Here is a 22,803-nt window from a genome sequence, read left to right as displayed (position 1 = left end):
TGGTACGACCTGGCGTTTACAAGCTCCGAAAGGTGCGAACCGGGGTACCTGAAATCAGATCGTGGAACGCCACGAATCTTAAGAGATATTATCATTAGGTACCTAAAATTCCTGAACTACGTTAGGCTTGATCCCTTGACTGGGTACGTAGGCAACTCCGTCATGAGTGCAGCCCCAACCTCATTTCAACACTTCGTTCACCACGATCAAAGGGGGCATATGTCTGATTAAAATCACATAGCCCACGCAGCAAATGTATGATCGTTATAATACAGCAATTGTATGATTACTATGATACCATGTATCCAATTATCAATAAAGAAATTATTCTCGATATCTCAATTCTTTAACAAAACAGGTCTCTACGAACCTGGACCCAAGGTCTTAAAATCCTTATCAAATCTCCAAGGTCTTAAAATCCTTATCAAATCTCCAAGGTCTTAAAATCCTTATCAAATCTCTAAGGTCTTAAAATCCTCATCAAGTCTCAACAGGTCTTAAAATCCTAAGCAAGTCTCAACAGGTCTTAAAATCCTAAGCAAGTCTCAATGGGTCTTAAAATCCCACAAACGAATTCAGGTTCCCAAGAACCTCCACCTAAGGTGTCCGAGTTGAACTCAGGTTCCTAAAAACTTTAAGCTAACCTCGATACTTCAGGAACCCCTCTTAAGGGGCCAAAAACGATCCACGTCTTCCAGACTTATCATAAAATCCGAGATCTAATTCTGAGGAGTCACTAAACCCTCTTAATTAGTAATCAAAGCACAGTCTCTATCAAAACTCTTAACCAAATTCGAGCTCATCCAAAAAATGACTAAGTCAAATCGAAAAACTCGAAACGAAACTGGAAACCAAGTTTTGATAGATAAAGGTTTAAAGGCCTCCTCAGGCCAACAAAGGTTCCAAGGACCTTAACATAAACAAAGGTTTAAAAGCCTCCTCAGGCTATAAGTCTTAGAAACAAATGAAACAAAGCCCATCGTGCAGAAATCCTAGGAAACATGAAAGAGCCTCAGCTCTTAAACTTCCTTGTCATCCGAGCTCTTCTCAGCTCCCTTACCAGCTGGATCTTCCTCCTCAGGAACCTCCTCCTCCATCTCCTTGTCACTACCTCCGAGGGCGGTTTCGACTGGGGCTGAGTAAGAACCCATCAATCCCAAATTAGAACCGAACTCTCCAGAAAAGGAGAGATTAAACATATTAATCTCTAAAGTACCTGAGCTCTCGGAGAGTTGGGGAAGAGGGAGCTTGCCGATCGAGAAATCCGAGACCTGAGCCTTCTCATACGCCGCGACAGCTTCTGGCATCATCGCCACCAAGCGATCATACTCGTCTTGAGTACTCTTAATCTCGCCATCCAGCATGTCTTTCAGGAGCTCGGTGTTGGCTTGAATCTCTTGAGCATGAACCAGGAGATCGACTTCGTCCTTCTTCTTGGAGAACTTCTCCTTGACAACAACCAGAACTTTGTTGTAGGCTTCAGCTACCTCCTTCTTTCCTCTCCGGACGGCTAGCCTGACCTCAGCTTCCTTGTTCTTCTGGCTGCTCTGGGATGAAGCAATCAGCTCCTTAACCTGATACTCGGCTATCTTCCGAGCAGCGTCCAAATCCCCAATCTTCCTATTCTTTACCTGAAGATCCATCAACTGGCTCTCGATTGTCCCTTGCCGAGCATCGCATTTTGAGCCAAGCCTCTTTACCTCAGCCTGGAGATCCGAGATCAGAGCCCGAGTCTGATTGAGCTCAGTCTTGTTGGCCTTGACCAGTTCAGTGACCTGAGCTAATTCCTCAGCACTGGGGGCATTGTTAACGGCGTCTTCAAATTTGAACTGAGCCCTGTTAATAGCGCCAGCCAGCTACAGAAAACAAAAAACGGCTCAGCGAAAAATCTTCCAAAGATAAAGCTAAAAGTCAAAATAGACTTCATACCTGACCCATATGATGGGCAATATCGACATACTCGTCCTTATGCGTGAGATTGGAGATCGAGGGGAGGGAACACCCGGTACTCTTCATGTGCCTCATCAGGGTAGCCAAACCCCACGGATCATCCAAAACTGATCCAGGCTTCGAATGAGCAAAGTTCCAGCCAACGGTTCCCCCTCTAGAGGAGGAGGAGGAAGACCTCGAAGGTCTGTCAATCTGGTCAGTTCGGGACCTCTTGTTCCTCGGGGGCTCAAATTCTGGAGGATCCCTCGCCATTTGAGGATTAGCTTCAGTCATCGGGACCTCGGAGGGAAGGCCAACTTCCTGAACTTTAAGCTCCGAAGAGCTAACACCTTTAGCAGGAGCAGAGCTTCCTTCGTCAAGAGCCTCCTTCACAGAGTCAAGGAAGGATCCTCCTTGGTTCTTGTCACTTCCTCTAGAGGAGCTGGCAGCCTTGGTCGATCTACCCTTGGAACGGAAGGAATGCTGAATAGGCATCTTCTGTGATTGAGTCTTCTCGGAAGTACTTGCTCCAGATGAAACCGAATCACCCTCGGAAACTAATTCATGAAAGAGATTCATCAATCACATGAGACAAATTCAAACAGTAAAAATTATGAATTGAGAGTAGAAGTATACCCTCTAAGCCAGCAACCGTCACTGAATCTGGGAAGGACGCCTGGTATCGCTCAGGAAACCTAGCTGACCCAACTCTCGAAGTGGTGTAAGCTCCCCAAGTGTTAGGGCTATGCTGCAGCTTCCTGTAGAGAGCTCTAGTAAGCTTACTAGACAACTTGACAGGATCCTTAATTTCTGCAAAAAAAAAAAAGTCAAAAAACGATTAAGCACATCACGATAAGCAAAGATAAACATGCAAACATATCCCTAAAATCCTAACCAGAAATGTCAGACCATGAGTTCCTGAGGTCACGGCCTACAGGAATCGTCAAGGGATCAATCTTGACATAAAAGTACTTCTTCCGCCAGTCATCGTCACTGGCCGTGAATTTAAAGATACCTAACCCTGGACGACAGGGGAGGTAGTAGGTACCGCTTCCACCATCCTTGGAAGTACTCTCCTTTATAGAAAAGAGACTCATTAACTCGGTCAACCCTACGATAACCCCTTCCTCCTTGGCCCTAGTGATAAACCCATTTATCACTCTGATGACCGACGGGCAAAGTTGAGGATGGGCTAGCTGGTAATGATCTAAGAGATCCAGCAAAAGGGTGGGGAGAGGAAATCTAAGATGGCTCTTGGAGATATATTTCTCATGGACGCAGAACCAACCCTCCGGAACGGTCTCGGGGGTCTCATCTTCAACACAAGCTCTAACTAGATCGCTCTTGCCGTGAGCTTGAACATCAAGATTGATGACGTCCTGACCCTTTAAGAGCGAAGGGAAGTGAGGACCGGAGGAGGCGCTCTTGCTACCTTTCTTCTTCATCCTCTTGACTCTTGCTCCGATCGAGTCTTTAACCTTCTTCTTCTTGGCTTCTGTCGTCTTTTCACCGGCTTCCTGCTTGACCTTCATAATGCGGGCACCGGAGGCTGAGAGTTGAACCTCGCCGGAACTTTCTTTTTGACTCATGATAGTAAAAGGAAAGGGAAATAGGAAGCAAAAGAGAGGAATTGGACTAAGGCGAAATCTCAGGGAGAGGTTAAAGATGAAGAACTAGTTCGATCAAGAAGCGGATAAAAAAAAATAAGAAAACGCAGTAAAATAAAGGGAAAGAGGTGAATTACCTTGGAAACCGTCGAGAGGCGTGGAGGAAGTGGAGAGACAAGCAGTTAATTCTCTCAGCTTTATATCCCATCACATCTCGAAAATCGGAAATCAAATTTCAAACTTGCTTTAATCTAAGCCATCGATTTAATCAAAAGAAATTTACAGCCGTTCGATCAGATAAAAGTAAATATGGTTGAGATAGCTAGTAATCATGATCTCAACAAGAGAATCTAGCTTGGGCGGCTAAGTTTAGCTCCTGAGAATAACGATACCTAATCTCGAGAGCTGGGGGCAACTGTTGGGCCTGAGTATGGCCCGGTAGCTGATCTCCAAATAATAAAAGATGGCAATAGGCCGGGACAGGCCCATCACAGGCTTGATGCCTAAAAGGAGCTAAGCTGGAGCCGGAGGCTGAAAGCTAAGGACTCAAACTAAGGAGCTCACGGAGAAGAGGAAGCTCACGTTGTGACAAGGAGAAGCGCATGACCCGGTCAAAGGGAAGCTGTTGCGGATTCTACCTTAAGCGGAGACGATCTCGGAGATTAGTTGAAGACAACCTAAAGAAGTCCAAGGCTATTTAAAGAGAAGATCGAGAACTAAGAAAGGGATCCGATTCAACTCATTTTTTTTACTCAACATTCATCAAAACATTCTTATTGTAACATTCTTATAATCTTTGTATTCATCAAAGATCACCTTTTGTAACCATCCCATTTCTACTATATCAATTCAAATCGAAGTTCATTCTACAAGTTCTTACGGGATTCAGCCCGCGATTATCTTTCCCTAACCTTTCCTAAACATTAAACCTGATCTAAAATCTAGGTGTGAGTTTTCTCCCTCACATACACCACACTGTCTTTACGGTTTATGGTACAACTATGTCATACACAACAAAACAATCCCCGATTAATCCCCATATAATCCCCGAGTTATTTATTCGGCGCTAGGCCCTATCCAACCACACGCGTTAAGCCTAGCGTAGTTTCGTAGCAGGGGCTGTTCCAACTGCGGTGGAGGGAGTGATTAGGCTGGAGGAAGTTACATATAGGGTACCATCATCTTACACAAACGAGCGGGGTATGTATCTTACTAAAAAAATTATAAAATGAAGCTCTGGAAAAAAAAATTCTGGCATATGCAACGTATTTACATATGCATTACATATGACAATGTGCAGCTGCGAATTTGCGTGAGAGCCCTTTAACCTTAGAGGAAGGTGGCAGATCAGAATCAGAGAAAGATCTTAAAATGCCAAGGTGTGTGTGTGTGTGGGGAGGGGGGTTATGAGGGATCCTCTCAGTTCCACAGAAGGGTTGGGAATGCAGGAACGCTGGCAATATGATGAGTATGGCCATGCAGAGATTTAGAAAATGATTTAGTATCAAACACAAAAATTATATAAGTGGCTGTTACTAATATTTGTTGACGTTAACAATATGTGTATCAGGAACTTCTGACGACAATGTCAACTCTCCTGTAAAAGGCAATAAGGGAAAAGGAAAGGAACTTGCCAGAAAGATTAGCGTCATCAGAAATATGAACGAGGAGTTCGATGTCATATCCTATGGAACAATGCATTCGATTCTACGTAGTTTGCTTTTCAATGGGGGATCAGATGACTGTCAAATACTAGGTAAGTTTACAAATGTAAATTAGAGGTTAACTACCGGGGTCTACCATCTAATTTAAGAGATAACTTTTACGTTACCTTTAAATAATTACGTACCAGAAACCGCATTAATATATTAATACTTGAACATCTGCAGAAAATGAAGACATCTCAGTGAAGAATTAATCAGCTATTCCTAGGACATGTGTTCACAAGCAAAGATGATTTTAAAATGCATATGATTTTAATCAAACTGTTCAAAGTGTATTAACACTCTAAAGAGATGAGTTGATCAATGTGTATTAACACCCTACAACATATATCTTACAAAGATTTGATCTTTGTTAAGATTTTCATAATCCAATCGTACCAGTTTCTGCCAAACTGGAACCGATTTTTTTCCAGTTTTGGCTAACATATATGATCATTCATCGTAAACCATATGATCCAATAGCATAACAATTTAATTGACTATCACAGTTGATTTTTTAAGCCAACCCATGCATATAGATTACTCTGTTTTGGATCAGTATTACATGTTGGATATTAGTGGATGATGTTGTTAGTTTATCTGACCAATTGATCAAGTGATTGATCATACTGTCATGGTTTCTTCATGTATGATTACTTTAGCTGAAAGAACTTATAATCACATAACTTAGACATCTTTTTACCCAACAAAACTTATACACTTTCGCCACGAAAGCTCAAAACTCATACATAACAAACGAATCATATATAATTTTTTCAATATCTTAATTCAAAGCATTGCTTCTATGGATTGGAATATCACAAAATCAAAGCATGTTTCTTCGAAAGAGAAAATAATTAAATCAGATAAAGGGGCAACGACTACGAAAGCGTAGATATTTTCAAAAGTTGTTGTTTTTTCTGTCTAAAATTGTAGTTACTTGCTTATTCCAACCATTAATTCAGTTGACATAAACCCCAATATTGTTTCTTATTGACTATGGTGAAATGATAGTTCTGAAAATCTGTTGAAGACTAATCAGTTAAAATATATATTGGATAATCAATTGTTTCAAACAAAATTAAATATGTATTACCTTGACAAACTGTACAAGTCTTTTTCTATTTCTATTATATCTTTGGCTTTGATGGAAATTCATTTTAGGAAGTATATTCTCTTACTATACGAATTTGAATATGGTTGTTTTACTTTGTGGATTCTTTTGAGAACTAGATCACTCTATTTTTTTTATGGATAACATTAACAAACATGCTGCGCAGTTTTTCTCTCTAAATTTTCCACCTTTCTTCTTTTTCGTTTACGGCAATTTATCCACTGTTCCTTAAAGAAATTTGTGCACTGTCATCAAATCAAGACAGTATAACCTCTTTAAATTAATAATCTATAAAATTAGTATCTCTATAAATTAATATAATTATATAATTCTAAATTGAATTTTGTTGGTTCAATTTTATCTCGATAAATTAATAATCTCTAATAAATTAATAAAATTATAGTGTTGGTGTATCTCAATATTATTAATTTATAGAAGTTCACTGTAATTTGTTAAAAGTAAGATTATATATATACATTAACTGATTAAAAAATATTACACACACATATATAATATATATTATATATATATATATATATATATATATATATATACTTGCATGTTTGAAATCTCTATATACTTGGTCAAAGATAAAATAACCACTGTTTAAAAATTCATATAGAAATTATGTAAATTTATATCTGAAGTCAAAACTATATCATTTAAGGTAATTGTAGAATAACATCAAGCAATTTTTTTTCCTTTTTTTCCGTTTTGTCTTTCAGTGACCAACGTTGTTTTCCGCCACGAGAAAACCCTCTTGCTCCCTTATCAACTTTTTTCTTGACTATCTTTTTAGTTTTTGATTATCTTTCATTAGAAAAGTTTGTTTTTTTTGTTCGATTTCGTCGTAACCAGTTGCAGGATTTTCTCTGGCTTCGTATAGTGGTTTATACGGATGTACATTTGGCTTTCGGTATCACTGACTGATCTGGGGCTCATGCTCTTTTTTTCCTGTCTCGAGGTGGCGACCAAGAGATCAGATCAACTTAATATCTTGTCGGTGGTGTTTTTTTGGAGACTTAGAAGAAGGGTCTCTGAAACATGGCAACCTGGAAATTTTTGAAAATACGTGAAAATTTCTAAGTAAAAAATCAAGTCAAAATTTTATCGAATGAGCATGAGAATACTGGCAACTTTATAAATGAAACACGAGACTAAATACTTAAATTATGTAGTTTACAATAAAAATATGTGTTACAAAATTTTCGATATTATCCAAGTTCAAACACCTTAGCCCGATGGTCTTATAGCCTAGTGCTTTGGTCCACACAATCAACCTTACCTGCATCGCATAGGAGACATGAATATACAAAATTACTCAGTGAGGACACTCAAAAACCGCCCACATGCAACTCAATAATCAAGCAATCAAACTCCACGTTCCAATCTAACAACCTAACAATCTTTTTCTATCAATCTAAAAATTTGTTTCCATCATTACTTAGCCATTTTTCCAATTACTTATTAGTTTTCATGCCTATGAAACTAACAACCTAACATTCAGTTTTACCATTCACTTACTTTATCATTTCCTAACATTCCGACCCGAAAGTCCATCAATGCCGTAGCCGTACATGTGACTGTAGCCGTACCTGTGACCCGTTGGTCCATTACGGTCCGTAGCCAACCTGCGGCCGAAGCCAACCTGTAACCCGAAGATCCGTAGCGGCTGAAGTCAACATACACGGCCCGAAGCCAACCTGCGGCCAAAGACAACTTGAGACCCAAAGGTTCATAACGGCCAAAGCCAACATACACGGCTCGAAGCCAAAACATATTTCCTTATTTAATTTCATTGCTTAGTCATGTACTTTCCTTATTTAAGTTCAATTTTGTATTCCCGTTCTTTCTTTAATTCATCTCATCTTTAATCCATTTCTATTACGTTTTACACTTAACATACCAATTCTATTCAAGATCAATTCTACGTTCAATCACATAAACATATCAATTTAAACATATCATCATCACACAAAATCTAACATGCAATTATTCTAAGAACACAAGAACGTTATTCGATCCTTGAGAACCATATCGAAGAACAAAGAAGGAACCTTCCATAAATAATTACTCTAACACACAATCTTCATCCTAACAAACCAACTATTACAAATTACTAAGTTGCTACGAATCATGCCCTCACCTTGCTGAATCTCAAGGATTCGAAGACTCTGAACTCCCTAGCGTTTCTGACAAAGAACTATTTAGCTCCTACTCGTTTGATCCCTCTTCTCAATCTTCTCTCTCTACCAACTCGTTCTTGCTCTGACTTCTCTCTAAATATGTTTTTCTTGGTTGTGTCTAGAAAGGAGAGCCGAAGTTCTCTTTTTATACTACTTTTTGGAATTGCTCACCAAGCCGAACATTTAGTGTGGTTTCCTTATTTGGCTTGGTAAAGACTTCGTCACCAAACTGGTCGCTTAATGCCAATTTCCTTATTTGGCTTGGTCAAAGATCACCATCAATGGTTTGACTTGATATCTTTGATTATTTCCCTAACTGCCTGTAGATCCGATCTTCCTTTTTATTATCCCGCAGTGATGGCTAGTCAAACTTTCCTTACTTGGAACCTACATTGTTCAACAGCCGAACATTCCTTAATTGGTCTTGCGGTCTTGATCGCTCTTTATGTATGATGTGATCGTTCCATGATCAGTTTACCAATGCTCCGCCAATTCCAAATTTATGTCATGAGCTCACTTAAGATCCAACACTTAGTCAAAATACATATTTATCCCCAATCTTCACGATTACACCTCTTTCTACACTTAGAAAAATACACTTATTGTAGAATAAAACCTCCCGCGTTCTATTTTTTTCAAAATTAAAAATACTCCGGGAGCGGGTCATTACAGTCTCTGCCTCTCTGGTGTCTGTATTCTAGATCTAAGGTATTATTTCTATGAGAAAATTAGAAAAAAGAGACACTCTCATCTTGGATTTGTCACTTTAGGATTTCTAGAAGATGTTTTAGGAAAATAGGATTTTGATTTTCTTTAAATACCATATTACCCTTAATTTTTCTATTAAGTTGATTTATAATTATAATTTTTAATTTTCGTAATTGATTTAAAATGTTAAAATAGTAAAAAGTTAAAAAACAAAAAAATAGACAAAAGGAAAGAGGGGTAGTCGATACCTTCTTATCTTCTCCGCCGTAGAATGCTTTTCCATGGTGATTTAGGTTTCAGCAGAGAAAAATCTTGTTCTTCGGTGTTTCATCTGCCCATAATCTCTAATCTCGTTTTCGTCATCTTTCTCTATGATCTCACTGAAGATACAATGAAGTCCAAGTGTTGTTCATCTTTTCGAAATCAAGTCTTCTTCCATCAATTTCGACGAAATCTCACAAATCTCCACACAAGGTATTCGATTACTTCTATTGAGTCTCATCTAAACTGAAATCGAAGTGTTCTTCCATTTAACCTAGATTTTTTTAACCCGATTTGTCATGTTTCTTAAAGTATATTTGTTTCTCGGATTGGTTAATCATCTTATACACCACGATTAAGTCTTTGCATGTTAATGTTTTTGATTTGTATTTGTAGAATATTGATTAAAGTTTTTGGAGAGGGGAAATACAGGACTTGAAATCTTAGACTTGCTGTTGTCCGGTCCTGATCTTCCGGCGTTACGGATCTGTGATGATAAGTATTATAGGACTAATCCTGTATACTTCTTTGTGAAGCCTAAGAGTGTCATCGTCTGGTGTGGGAGTTGAACGAGAAGGTGATAAGGTTTGTTCTTGCTGTACTCTGTATGAGATTGATGAATATGGGGTGAAGAATAAAGGAGAGACAGAACAAAGCTATATGCTTGAATTGTATTGTGCCTTCATTTGTGGCTACATGTATGTTCCAATTTTGATCCCTCTTCCATGGGTAAGAGATTAGGGCTTTGTTTCTTGTTCTATAAGCTTTCATTTTGCTCTTTGTTCGTTGATCTTCTGCCATGTATATCTTAAAAGGAACTATATGATACATCTGTGTTGTGCAGATGTTACTGAACATGATGTTGGGTTTGGTTTTTGTATTACAATCCTAACAAGTTTTAGTTTATGGTGCACTGTTATATCATGTGTGTCTCAGTAATGATTACGTTGCTTTCAGTGCTAGTATGGGCTTAGTCTTCTGATAATAATTTTCTTGTTCAAGAGGTTGCCCATTAATCCATCTTTGTAACATGACATATCTCTCTCCTCTGGTTTTTGGTCCTCGACTAGTGCGTCATGCTCCCTACAATCAAACCCACATATCAGTTAAAAAAATATAAGTGAAAACCACTATCAAAACGTTAGAATGGACAAAAAGAAAATGGACTTTCTTTAGTAGCAAATGTCAGTTTATTGATGCAAGTCCTAGTGTATCTACCCAAAACAGTGGAATCTAATGAGCTCATACGTCTAGGGGTGGGCACTTTACCCGATACCCGAAGTGGCACCCGAACCCGACCCGAAAAACCCGAACCGAATTCCAACCCGAAGTAGCAAAATACCCGAACAGGTATTGAATTATGAGAGATTGGATATCCGAACCCGAACGGGTAATCGAACCCGAATGGATATCCGAAAATAACCGAACTTATGTACTATTAACCATATATTCATAGTTTACTTCTCTAATTTTATTCAAAATATTTATATTAATTATACACATGGTTTAAAATTAGATAATATACATATAATTGCAAGAAAAGTGATTTTTTGCTCACTTAAAATGCTTAAAATGCATGTCCAAATTTTAGTTTCATGCATTAACAAAAGCTACAGCTAAAATTTTAAAACAATAATCAAATTAGTGTATTTTATTTTTAAGATTTTATCTTCAAATCATTCAATGTATTAAAAATAAAATATCAGTTAAGTAAAATTTATATTTTTTAAAAGAAAAAAACTTGAGAAATGAAGAAGTTAATTTTTTTTTGCAAAATCTAAATATCCGAAAACCCGACCCGAAATAACCGAACCCGAACTAAAAATACCCGAACCCGACCCGAAGTATAGAAATACCCGAACGGGTTTTATACTCCTATACCGAAATACCCGAAAATCCGAAATACCCGATCCGAACCTGAACGGGTATCCGAACGCCCATCCCTACATACGTCTATCATAGGTGGTGATTTGGATGATGGAGAAGGAGCACAAGATAATCCACATATTTTAGTGAATAACTATATTTAAATTCTAGATCAAAAATAACAAAAATCTTTGTGTCATATTGGTTAAAGCCCTTGTAAAATTGTCATAGGTGGTGGGTTCAAAACCACAGAGTATCTCTGTTTTACTATTGTTCGAATTTTAATTAATTCAAAGATTGTGGGAAAGAGAAAATAGTGCAAGATTTAAGGAAGATTTGCTATAAGATTTAGGAAACATCTATAACCGAAAATGAAAGTTTCCATATTTTCGGATTTGACTAGAATACGCAATATACCTAACCCATAACACAGTACAACACGTGCAACGTTTATTCTTCCTTAGGCGTCATATAATGTAAAAGGCAGAAGAGTCTATGACACAACATCTAAGTAAGGTACATCATAGAGTTCAGGTTATATGTCGTTCTATATCTGCTGGTATACTGAAGACATATTGCTAGATTGTGACGTAACTAATTCTAGGTTAGATATAAGGTAGAAGAAACCTTAGTTTACGATATATACCCTAGATATATTTATGTATTAAACTTAGTATCCGTTTTCTGGATTAAGTAGACTAACAAAATGTGTATTCTATTTTGGTTAGAAGAGAAAATAAAATATGATTTCCTATTTTAAAATAAATAAATTTAAACATATAAATTATCATACCTATGTTTCCTATCATTTTCATATTTTTTTACATTTTTAAAGTTATGTTTACTATTTTTCCATGAACGAAGGATAAAACATGTCAAAAATTGCTAAAAATATGAAAAATCCTAAAAGACAAACAAAAGTTCAAAGTGTCTTTTTTTTCCAATTCTCCCTATTTCTATTCTTCCTTTTATGGGTGTTCGGAGATGTGAGGCTCTCCGTGTTGCTTTCAAATTTGTTTATGTGGGTGAGACGATGGTTTTTAGGTGATGTCTTCGTCTGTGGTCGGCTCTTTTGTGTGTTTGAGCTGATGTTTTAGGTTTTCTGGATTGCAATTGTGGCTTGTCCACAGTAACATTTACCTTGGGACAAAGACTAAGCAAGAAATTCATCCTCATCTTTACCTCCATTATGTTATCGTTCTGTTACTTTTGCACTAAGATTCTTTGATGAGTTTCTCTGACTCGAGTCTAATGATTTGGAGTTTCGGCTCATGTTCCTTTAAGTTGTGGAAAGTTGCAAGATTAAATTGTTTCTCCTCTTGTCTTCCTTGGTTAATTTCCAAGCTTTTGATCTCGGTGGCTCTTCAGTTATTTAGAGCAATATAAAGAGTCAAGCTTGTTTTTGAGCTTTGACTTGTAAAAACTACAAGGTTTTTATTCCATGATGATTCTCAATTCAGCTGCATTTTACCTCAATAATTATCCTTCAAATCAGGATAGATTGAGGTTGGTCACAGTTTTACCTTTGAATGATACCTACTGGTATCAATATAGCTAAGCTTTTAATAGTTATTGCTTTATATTTTGTACTGGTGTTTTTTTCACAGTACATATTTTTGCACCTATGTAAAATCAATTTGGTCATGAACTTACATTATAATGAAGGGTTCAGTGTTAGAAAACAGAATAATATCAAGCGAAACTATTAAGTATAATCCATTTTTAAACTATCAATTTGGTCATGAACTGATCGACCACTGGGACAGAATCTTTAAAAGACCCAATCTTTAAAAGTTTGTTTTTGGGAAGGTACAATCATGATCGATCCAATATGTATGAATGAATCATTTTCTTATATATATGCTCTTACTTTTTGAATATATCCACTTTTTTTAAAAAAGGGAAGGTAATTTTTTTCCTGAAGAAAGAATGTGAAAAGTTCTAGTGTCCACACGCCGTATTTATCTGGGTTAAGCAGCGGATTCATACTCGGGTCTCTTAGAGATTTACGGAACGTCTTGTACCACCCGACTACAGACGCGTGGTTTATACCAACCTTTTAGCTAGTACGTTTGAATAACCTGACGTCTACGTTTCCCTCTCACAACCATATGCTCAATCTCTTAACAATTTAACCTAGTTACCAGACATATGGATCGTGGCCTATATACCTAGCTAGGTAGGATGGTTGCTATCTTGATATTACGCGCGTTGAAACTTGGTCTCTCCTCTGAAAATTATAAGAAAGTGCTACTGTACTTCCAAAATCATTTCCCAATAGGTCCACAATCATGTAACAAAAACGAGAGCGATGCATCTAATCAGTCATCAAAAAAGTAATTGTGCTCAATCAACTGACGTAGAGAACCGATATATTGACTGCAGAATAAGAATATACATCCAGCAAAAATCAATATTTGATGTAAATATACATGGCTGTGACCACTAAACTACAAAACCACTAGCTTATCCTTTATCATATATATTTAGTTCCACAAAAATGATCGTTACCTCATCTTATTTCAGTAGATTTATTATGTAGATACTTTTGATTCTCCATGACAATGACATAACTTTTGAAATACTAATCAGTCAATTTCTTCAAACCAAAAAGTCATAGCGACAACGAACACAAATCTTTTTATATAAATGATTTAATAATGTCCCCTACAATGATTTTTTTTTGCTAACTTTTGAAGCTAAAATGATTTTTAGTAAATTGTTTTTCTTTCTGTTACAAAAAGCTTTTAGTTTTTGGTAAGTGGCATTTGTACGAATGATACCCGTTTTAAACAAAACTAGATGACCTATGTATATGAAGAAAAGCAAAACGAAGATGTGCTCCTCGTTAAAGACTAGGATTTGATTTTCCCCACTATAATTCCAATACTGGTTGATCACTATGGATAACTTAAATGACAAGAATAGATAGGTTTTCAGTCCAAGATTCCCCAAGTCTTCAAAATTAAGAAGAGATTAATTCATAAAACCAAATAACTATTGAACATAGTTCTAGTGATAGTTTTAGTGAAAGCTTAACCTTGACAAAACAGTCAAACTAATTCATAGTATTAGTTAACAATCTAAACCTACCAAACTAATTCATAGTATTAATTAACAATCTAAACCTACCAAATAATTCAACAAAAAATATATTACTGGCAAAATAGTATAAATACTATTTGTTTCTAAAAATGATAACGTGAATTCATTTCTACGTAATTGATGATACGCCAAAGAATTTAACCAAAAAAATAATAATTGCAGAAACATACCTATATACTAGTTTTAAAATTTTAATGATTGGACAAATAATATAAGATGTATATATGTATCTATACATAACCGCACCATAAAGTTCTTGATACAAAAGTTACTTAGTTGTAATAAAATAAACTTACTCTACACAAATATACCCCCCAAAAAGAACAAGAAAAACAAAAATTAGAAAATCAACCTCCCAAGCTCCAATTTCAAATCTTCATTCTCTACGGGGGTCAAGTTCAAATCCAAACACAAAACCCTCTTTCCATTACCTCCGCTGGATTTCTTCATTGTCACTGGCGCTGGCTCCAAACTCCGGCTACCTCCTCCTCCTCTATGCTTCCTCATGTGACCACCCAAGGCTTGTCCTACGGCGAACTCAACACCACATACGGGACACTCGTGTTTCACCGGTTTGACTCTCTTTGGAGAAGGAGGTGCGTGGCCTTCAAGCGCGGCCGATCTGCGGTGGCTTGCTCTGTGGCCTCCCAAGGCTTGGAACGACGAGAACTCCTTGTTGCATGTCTTGCACGCGAAAACCCTGCTTTTGGTATCGTTTTGGTTAGCCTTTGATAGAAGAATCAAGCAGCTTGCCATCTTGTTGATCATCTCCATCTCTCTTTTCTTTTCCATTTGAAAAATTAAAAATAGAAACGAAGACTTTGTTGAATAATGGACTTATGATCGTGTTTATATAGCGGAAACTTACCTTGGCTCTTTGTATTGACTTTCTTTGAATATGGGTTTTGTTAAAATTCTAGTTCTACCCTTTCTTAACTTAACAAACAAACAAACACCATCTCTCGTTGACCCTCCACGTTCAATAATAGTTTCTGTAAATGCAAGAACCAACGCACGGAGTAAAGCACATAAAGCACATAGTACACCAGAGAATATCTCTATAAAGATATGTGTTATTACTAGTATTTTTTAAAGTGAACTTACAAGTCTTTTTTAAACAAAACCGAACAAGAACAAGACCCTTCTTGACTTGTTCCCCTAGGTCTTGATCTTGTTCCCCTAGCTTCACACGTCCTAAGATCGAATACAAGATATCTATAACCTCTCCCCTTTAATCCTTAGTGTTATTCACTCGTTTACAAGCTTAGTAAATTTCACTCTTATGCTAAAAATACACTTTTCTCGGTAACTCTAATACACATTTCGAGTATGACTATATATACAATACATCCAAGTCGGCTATCCAAACCTATCTACCCAATATTCACTATCTACCCAAATAAGGTAAGTTCCCATAAAGCTTATCGATAGCCTTTAAGAATTTTCCATCGTGAGATCTCTCTTCTCCAAGGTGAATTTCTTCAAACTTGCTCTCCAAGATGTCATCGCTTTAGCTCTACCTTGGTTTGCAATCCATTCTTTAACTCGTGATCTTCATCTTGACTTGTTCATCCACACGTACACTTCTCTATCGCAGGCTTTGCTCCATTTGCTGCTTTACTTGCGTCTGTATCAGAACGTCCATATCTGATCTTTGTATCTACAATTTCCTTCTTTTAGCTTTCGATGCCTCTCAAGTACCTGCACCGATCCGCTCACAAAACCACACATATTCCAACATATATATCCTGAATAATATGTGCATTAAAATACGAAATGAAGATTCAAAACATACGAGTTCAAAAGTTAGAGATAAACATAAAACCAAACACCAAAAACCAAAGACATTGTTTTATCTCTCACTCCCCCATAATTAAAAACAACGAGAAAACTACAAATTTTATCCCCCATAATCTAGTTCTCCTGGTAATTCTGCTGCGGCGGATCGTCTGCTGTTGCTTCTCTCACTGCTTGAGAGCATACATAGTTAAAAATCCTAAAGATCAGAACAAAAAGAGAATCAGATAGACGACTTACTTGGATATAGCATGCTTGCAATCAGTCCTACAACAGTCGTTAAAGTCTGCATCGCAGTTGCAAGCTGTTGAATTGCTGATGAAGCCGTATCCAGAGCCAGCTTTGCCTCGTCAGCATCTATCGGTTGTTCTGGAGCAGCAATGGTTCCGAGATGAATGATCTGGAACTTCCATCAGACCGTGGAGACTGTCTTGGTGGCACATATCCAGATGGATCAGTCCTTTTGGGACAAGGAGTGCTTGGAGGTGGTCCAGACGAAGGTGTTGCTGTTGATGGTGATGCAGATTTTCCTTTCTTCTTGGCCTGCCTCTGAGTCTCCTTTGCTGCTTTTCGTTCTTCTTCCTGATTCTTGAGATACTCTTCACTAAGACGAGGATCCTTCTTGTAAGAAACCACATGAACCAATTTTCTCTTGGTTTCCTCTTTAGCATGTACTGCTTCTGAAGAACACCATAGATAGTACATGGAAAGATCAGCCACCTTGTGTCTTTCTTTTCTCCCTCCTTCTGGATGACTCCGAGATTCAAGACTTGATTGTAGATCATTACTCCAATGTCAAATTGAACCCCATGGAACATTTTATAGGCGTGTCTTGCACGATCAACAGAGACTGAATTCTTGTTCGACGAAGGCACCCAATTGTATGCTGCAAGAACCATCAATGCTGCAGCTTTGCACGGAGACAAGGACCTTGTGGTGAGATTATTCATTTCACGAGTTCTTTCCGTTAGAAAATATGCAAGCTCTTCATTGGTGATCTCATCCATGGTTGCATCAACTTCTATTTCATCTCCTTGAAGGGGTGATACATCGAAGTACTCATCAATCAACGCTGGAGAAAATTCAAACTTTTGACTTCTCACTGAGACAATCACTTCCGATCCTCTAGTGGTCTCTCCAGGTAGAGCCACATAGAACTCCTTCACTATCTCAGGAATGTATCCTCCAAGACCTGTGACAGTGTTCTCCAGATGCCCCTTCTTGATTACTTCCAAATATCCCCATGTGTTCTCAGATTTTAAATCAACGGATCTTTCTAGGATGATCTTTCGAGACGAGAAGCTTTTGAGCCGGTGTTCAGCTAACCGTTCAGCACTCGTAGGTCTTCTCTTGCTTTTTGCTGATGAAGCCTCTGCAGGACTTGTTGTACCACCAGTCTGAGTCTTTGCTTGCAACGCGAAAATCATCCGAGCTAATTTTCTCACTGGAATGTCCAATGGTATTGTTGATGGAGCTTTCCTCTTTTTCCCTTTATCCTTTCCCAGATCTTCAATTTCTGCCTCTTCCACTTCTTCCGAGCTCGTCGCTTCAAAGTCGTCTTCATCGTCAGATTCTCTTGAAGAAACTTCGATGGCTTTTCCATGATTATTCTTGGGAGTGCTAGCCTTGTTAGCTTTCTCTGGAACTCCCTCAGCAATTGGTTCACACTGTTCTTCATCAGCATTCTTGTTCTTCTTTGTGAGTTTACCGGATCTGACTCTGCATCTGACTCGGACTTTAGGTGATCTGCTGCTGTATGAAGATCTTCTGACATGGGTTGAGACGTCTGGCTTTGTTGTGGCGTTGTCACTTCCTCCTCATCGCTGTAGTCGACCAGGCTTAGCGGTGGTGGTCGTGATGGTTTACCGGCGGAGGTGTTCTTATTCATCGACATGGTTTCTTGAGATAGAGAGAATTTTAGATTTCTGAGTTTTTGAGAGCAAGGAGAATTGAGAGAGAGAGATAAGTTGGCGTCTAGGGTTTATCAAAGGGTAATCATTTCCTTTTTGGTCCATTACCCCATGATCTCCTAGATATTCGCCACCACTCTCTCTAAAATGGAAGTTTTTCAAATTTCAAAAATTGAAATCTTCCATTTTATCTCACACGATCTCACTCTTCCTTTTCTCTGATGTCGGCGCGTATTGGCCACGCAAGATGTTGATTGGGCCAAATCTTCATTGTTCCACTGTGACACTTGATGACATAGACTAGTAGCATTACTCAATGACTTTTGTCACAACCACTTAGAGAAAAGAACATTTAGTACGTCAAACATGCAAGCAATGAGAGAACACATGTAACACATGTTAATTATCAATTCTTTATGTACAGAAAGATTTTTGTTTTACCTTTTCCCGTTGACAACCGTTCGTCGAATGATCCAGAGTTTGACATAACTTCTGCTAGAGGGGAACCCTTCTGCTCTTATAGATCATCGTCTGATCATCAGGCTTATTTCATGTTTAGCTTTCACACAAATATACTTTTATCATGTCCTGATTCAGTTTTCAACCTTTATTCGTCATGAGAGAGCTGGGGGTTTTTACTTTTTCTTTTTCTTCTCTTTTCTTTTTCTTTTCTTTTCTTTTCTAAGAGTTCCCTTGTGTTCCCCCTTTTTTAATGATGGGAAACACAGAAAATCTTCCTCTCCTTGTTACTTGACTGTTCTCTCGATGTGAAACATGTACCTTTTGAGATCATGACGGCATATTTTGGCAGCTCTTTTCCACTACTTGCTTTTGATGTAAGAAAAAATCTAAAATTTGGGTGTCACTGCATCAGTCCTTCCGTCAACCCATGTACACTCACACAAACTTGTTACATATCACAACCCCAATGGAGTTTCGAAGAATAACAAAACGGTTAAGATCTAGAGGTTTAGTGAAAAGGTCAGCTAGTTGTAATTCTGTGACAACGTGTTCAATCACTACCTGTTGTTCATCGACTAGTTCCCTAATGAAGTGATGTCGAATGTCAATGTGCTTGGTCCTTGAGTGTTGCACCGGGTTCTTTGATATGTCGATTGCACTCTTGATGTCACAGTAGACCAGAAATGACCCAGTATCCATACCATAGTTAGCAGCCATTTGCTTCATCCACATAGCTGTGTGCACCAACTCCCCATAGCAATGTATTCTGCCTCTGCTGTAGACAATGATACAGAGTTTTGCTTCTTACTCAACCATGCAACTAAGTTGTTTCCGAGAAAGAAACATCCTCTACTTGTACTTTTTCGATCATCTGCACTTCCAGCCCAGTCTGAATCACAATATCCAACAAGATTTGGGAATTCGGCCAAAACAATCCTGAACTTTTCTAGAATTGCCAAAAGAAACATGAACTTTAGCGCTGACCAATAAAAACACGAACTTTTCATTGACTTTAGAATATATTAACAATGTTTTCGTTGACTTACCAATTTAGCACGCCATCCGCAAAGTTAGCAGAAAAAAATAACATCGTTAAAAGTTGGTGTTCAGTGAAACGACGTCGTTTTGAAATGAGATAAAACGACATCGTTTTACATGATTTGAAAATAAAATCAAGTAGACCATTGGGTTCGAACCCTGGTTGTTTATATAAAATGGCAAGGTACTTTACCACTGGGCTAGTGGTACATTCATTGTAGGTACTAACACATTTACTTTTATATGGTACTGATTTTGAATATAAAAAAAATTATCTTAAAACTTTAAAAGATTTTTAAAATTTCTAAAATTGAAAAAATAATTCCAAAAAAAAAAAATTTCATTTTTCGGATTATAAAAAAAATTTGAAAAAATAAAAAAAATTCGAAAAATATTCCAAAAAAGTTATAAAAAATTTCAAATCTGAAAACATATAATCAGAAACTATAAAAATTTAAATAAATAGTAATAATTATATATATATATATATATTTTTTCTGATTATATATTTTCAGATTCGAAATATTTTATAACTTTTTTGAAATTATATTTTTAGTTTCAAAATTAATTTTATTAAAAATTTCTTTATTTTCATATTTTTGGAATTTTAAAGACCTTTTAAATTTTTAGAGTATTTTTTTATATTCAAAATCAGTAACAAATAAAAGTAAATGTGTTAGTATATACATTGAATGTACCACTAGTCTAGTGGTAAAATACATTGCCATTTGATCCAAACAACCTGGGTTCGAAACCCGCTCTCTTCTTATTTTTATTTTCAAATCGTGTAAAACGAAACGACGTCGTTTTACTTAACGCCAACAGTTAACGCTGTGTTAACTCTTGTTTAACGGTGTGCTAATCTGGTCAGTCAACCGTAAGTTTCTAAATTACTTAAATAAGTCAACAAAAGTTTAAGTTTTTATTGACCAGGCAAGTGTACATGATTCTTTTGACAATTCCAGAAAAGTTCAGGAATTTTTTGGTCGAATTCCCTTTCCATTTGATCCTTTTGCGAAATAGATTCCAAGGTTGACGGTGCCTTTGACATATCAAATGATCCTTTTGGTTGCCTCCAGATGAGACTTCCTTGGTTTCACCTGATATCTAGCACATATCCACACACTCAGACTCAGATCAGAGCGACTAGCCGTCAGATACAGCAGGCTTCAAATCATTCCTCTGTACATCTTCGTGTCTACTGGTTCACCATCTTCATCTTTGCAGATCTTGGTTGTACAACTCATTGGAGTTTTTGGGTCGTTGCAGTGATCCAGTTGAAACCTCTTCAGTAGTGTCCTTGCATAGGTGCTTTGCGAGATGAAAACACCTTCTATTGTCTGCTGAATTTGCAACGCAAGGAAATATTTCAACTCTCCCACCATACTCATCTCAAAATCTTTAGTCATGTCTCGAGTGAAAGCATCTACAAGTTGTTTAGATGTCCTTCCAAAGATGATGTCGTCAACATAGATCTGACCACAAGTATTCATGATTTCTCCTTTAGAATGAATAAGGTTTTGTCCACACTTCCTCTGATGTATCCTTTGTTTACCAGGAAGCTAGTTAGCCTTTCATACCATGCTCGAAGTGCTTGCTTCAACCCGTATAGAGCTTTGTTGAGTCTGTACAAATACTCTGGATTAGTTGCATCTTCAAAGCCCTTAGGCTGATGCACATTGATGTTAGGAGTTTTGAGGCTCCTAAGTCAAATGATAGTACAATGGAAGTAAATTGTCGAACCAGTTCTGAGGGATTCAAATGCAGAGAGAATGCAAGTATTTGCCTAATCTAAGTGCAATCAGTGAATTGGATGGTTTTTAAACTAAAACTAGAATGCAAGAAACAGAAATGATACTTTTAAGCTATTGGAAAGGAGAACTCATGGGTATAGGGATTTAGACCTTGGGTGATCAGGTTTCGATCTAAGGAAAGCAAATGATAAATCAAACTATCAACCTTAAGCCTAGACACAATTCTAAGCAAGCTCTATGTCTAGATGAATGCTCATTTGCTAACATGTCTCAAACATCAAATGTCTTTGGTTGAATAACATGCAAGCAATCATTACTAACAAGTCTATTAGCTATCTTAGCATCTTTAACAACAAATGTCTTTGGCAAAGTACACTAAAAGCCTAGGAGAGTTGACTCAGGCATTTCATCAAACACCTGTCGGGTGAGAAATGCCTAGAGATCACCCTTTGAGTGGCCTACTCAAATGATGCATTAAGATCACTCTACTAGCAAGGAACAAGTATGATCTATACTTAAAACATCCTAGAACTAGCCTAATCACCCTTAATCACCCAAACCCATGAATCCAAAAGGTAATTACTCACTAATGCCCATGATCATTCTTAAACCCATATTAGATTTCAGATTGATCATAAACAGAGAAAGAAATCAACAAGAAATGAAATAAGAACAAAGGATCAATGATCCAAAAAGAGATTGATCTCCAATAGTTTGATGTTTTCCCAGTACCAAAGATAATCTGCCTGGTGGCTACAAAATGATAACTTAAACATAGGTTTAGAGTGTGTAAATCGTAGAGGGAAAAATAGTAATTTAACGTAAAACACGGTGCACAGCGGCTTGATGACAGGCCACTATGCCGCTGTGGGTAACAAGGCCGCTGGCTCTCGACGTGGAGCGGTATCCTGACTCATGGCCTCAAGGCCGCTGTGACCAAAAGCCGCTGGGACACTTAGCCTCATTTTCTCCATGATTGTAACGTGGCGGCTTCAGGAACCGCTGCGGGAAACCGATTGAGCGTACGCAATTTTATTATCCAACACTTGGTTTCGCAGCGGCATAATGACACCGTGACACAAGGCCGCTGTGGACGCAAAAGGCCTCTGCAACACTTAGTGAAATAGGCACACGAGCTGGACCATCACTCTTGCTTCTAAAGCACCTCTCAAACCTTCCATGATCACCATGTTGCATCTCCAACACCTGATAAGGACATGTGCAATGAAATGCATCCTAAATATGCCTAGATATTGCATTTGATGATCAAAATGCATGTGAATATGAAGATAAAACAATGGAAATATGCAAGACATAAACTCCCCCACACTAGTCCTTTACTTGTCCACAAGTAAACTTTCAA

At 37.6% G+C, this 22,803-nt stretch overlaps 1 protein-coding gene across 1 annotated transcript; it reads right to left on the bottom strand.

Moving 5' to 3' along the window:
- Positions 1 to 14,661: 14,661 nt before the first annotated feature.
- Positions 14,662 to 15,369, bottom strand: LOC108846493 (zinc finger protein ZAT12-like). The gene has a single exon (XM_018619720.2). It carries the CDS (start codon positions 15,269 to 15,271, stop codon positions 14,819 to 14,821), a length of 453 nt encoding a protein of 150 aa, XP_018475222.1. The 5' UTR covers positions 15,272 to 15,369; the 3' UTR covers positions 14,662 to 14,818.
- Positions 15,370 to 22,803: the final 7,434 nt, after the last annotated feature.

The sequence above is a fragment of the Raphanus sativus genome, chromosome 3 (assembly GCF_000801105.2).
Source record: "Raphanus sativus cultivar WK10039 chromosome 3, ASM80110v3, whole genome shotgun sequence".
NCBI lineage: Eukaryota > Viridiplantae > Streptophyta > Magnoliopsida > Brassicales > Brassicaceae > Raphanus > Raphanus sativus.
The sequence above is the reverse complement of the archived record's forward strand: the minus strand, read 5'-3'. Positions and strand labels throughout refer to the sequence as shown.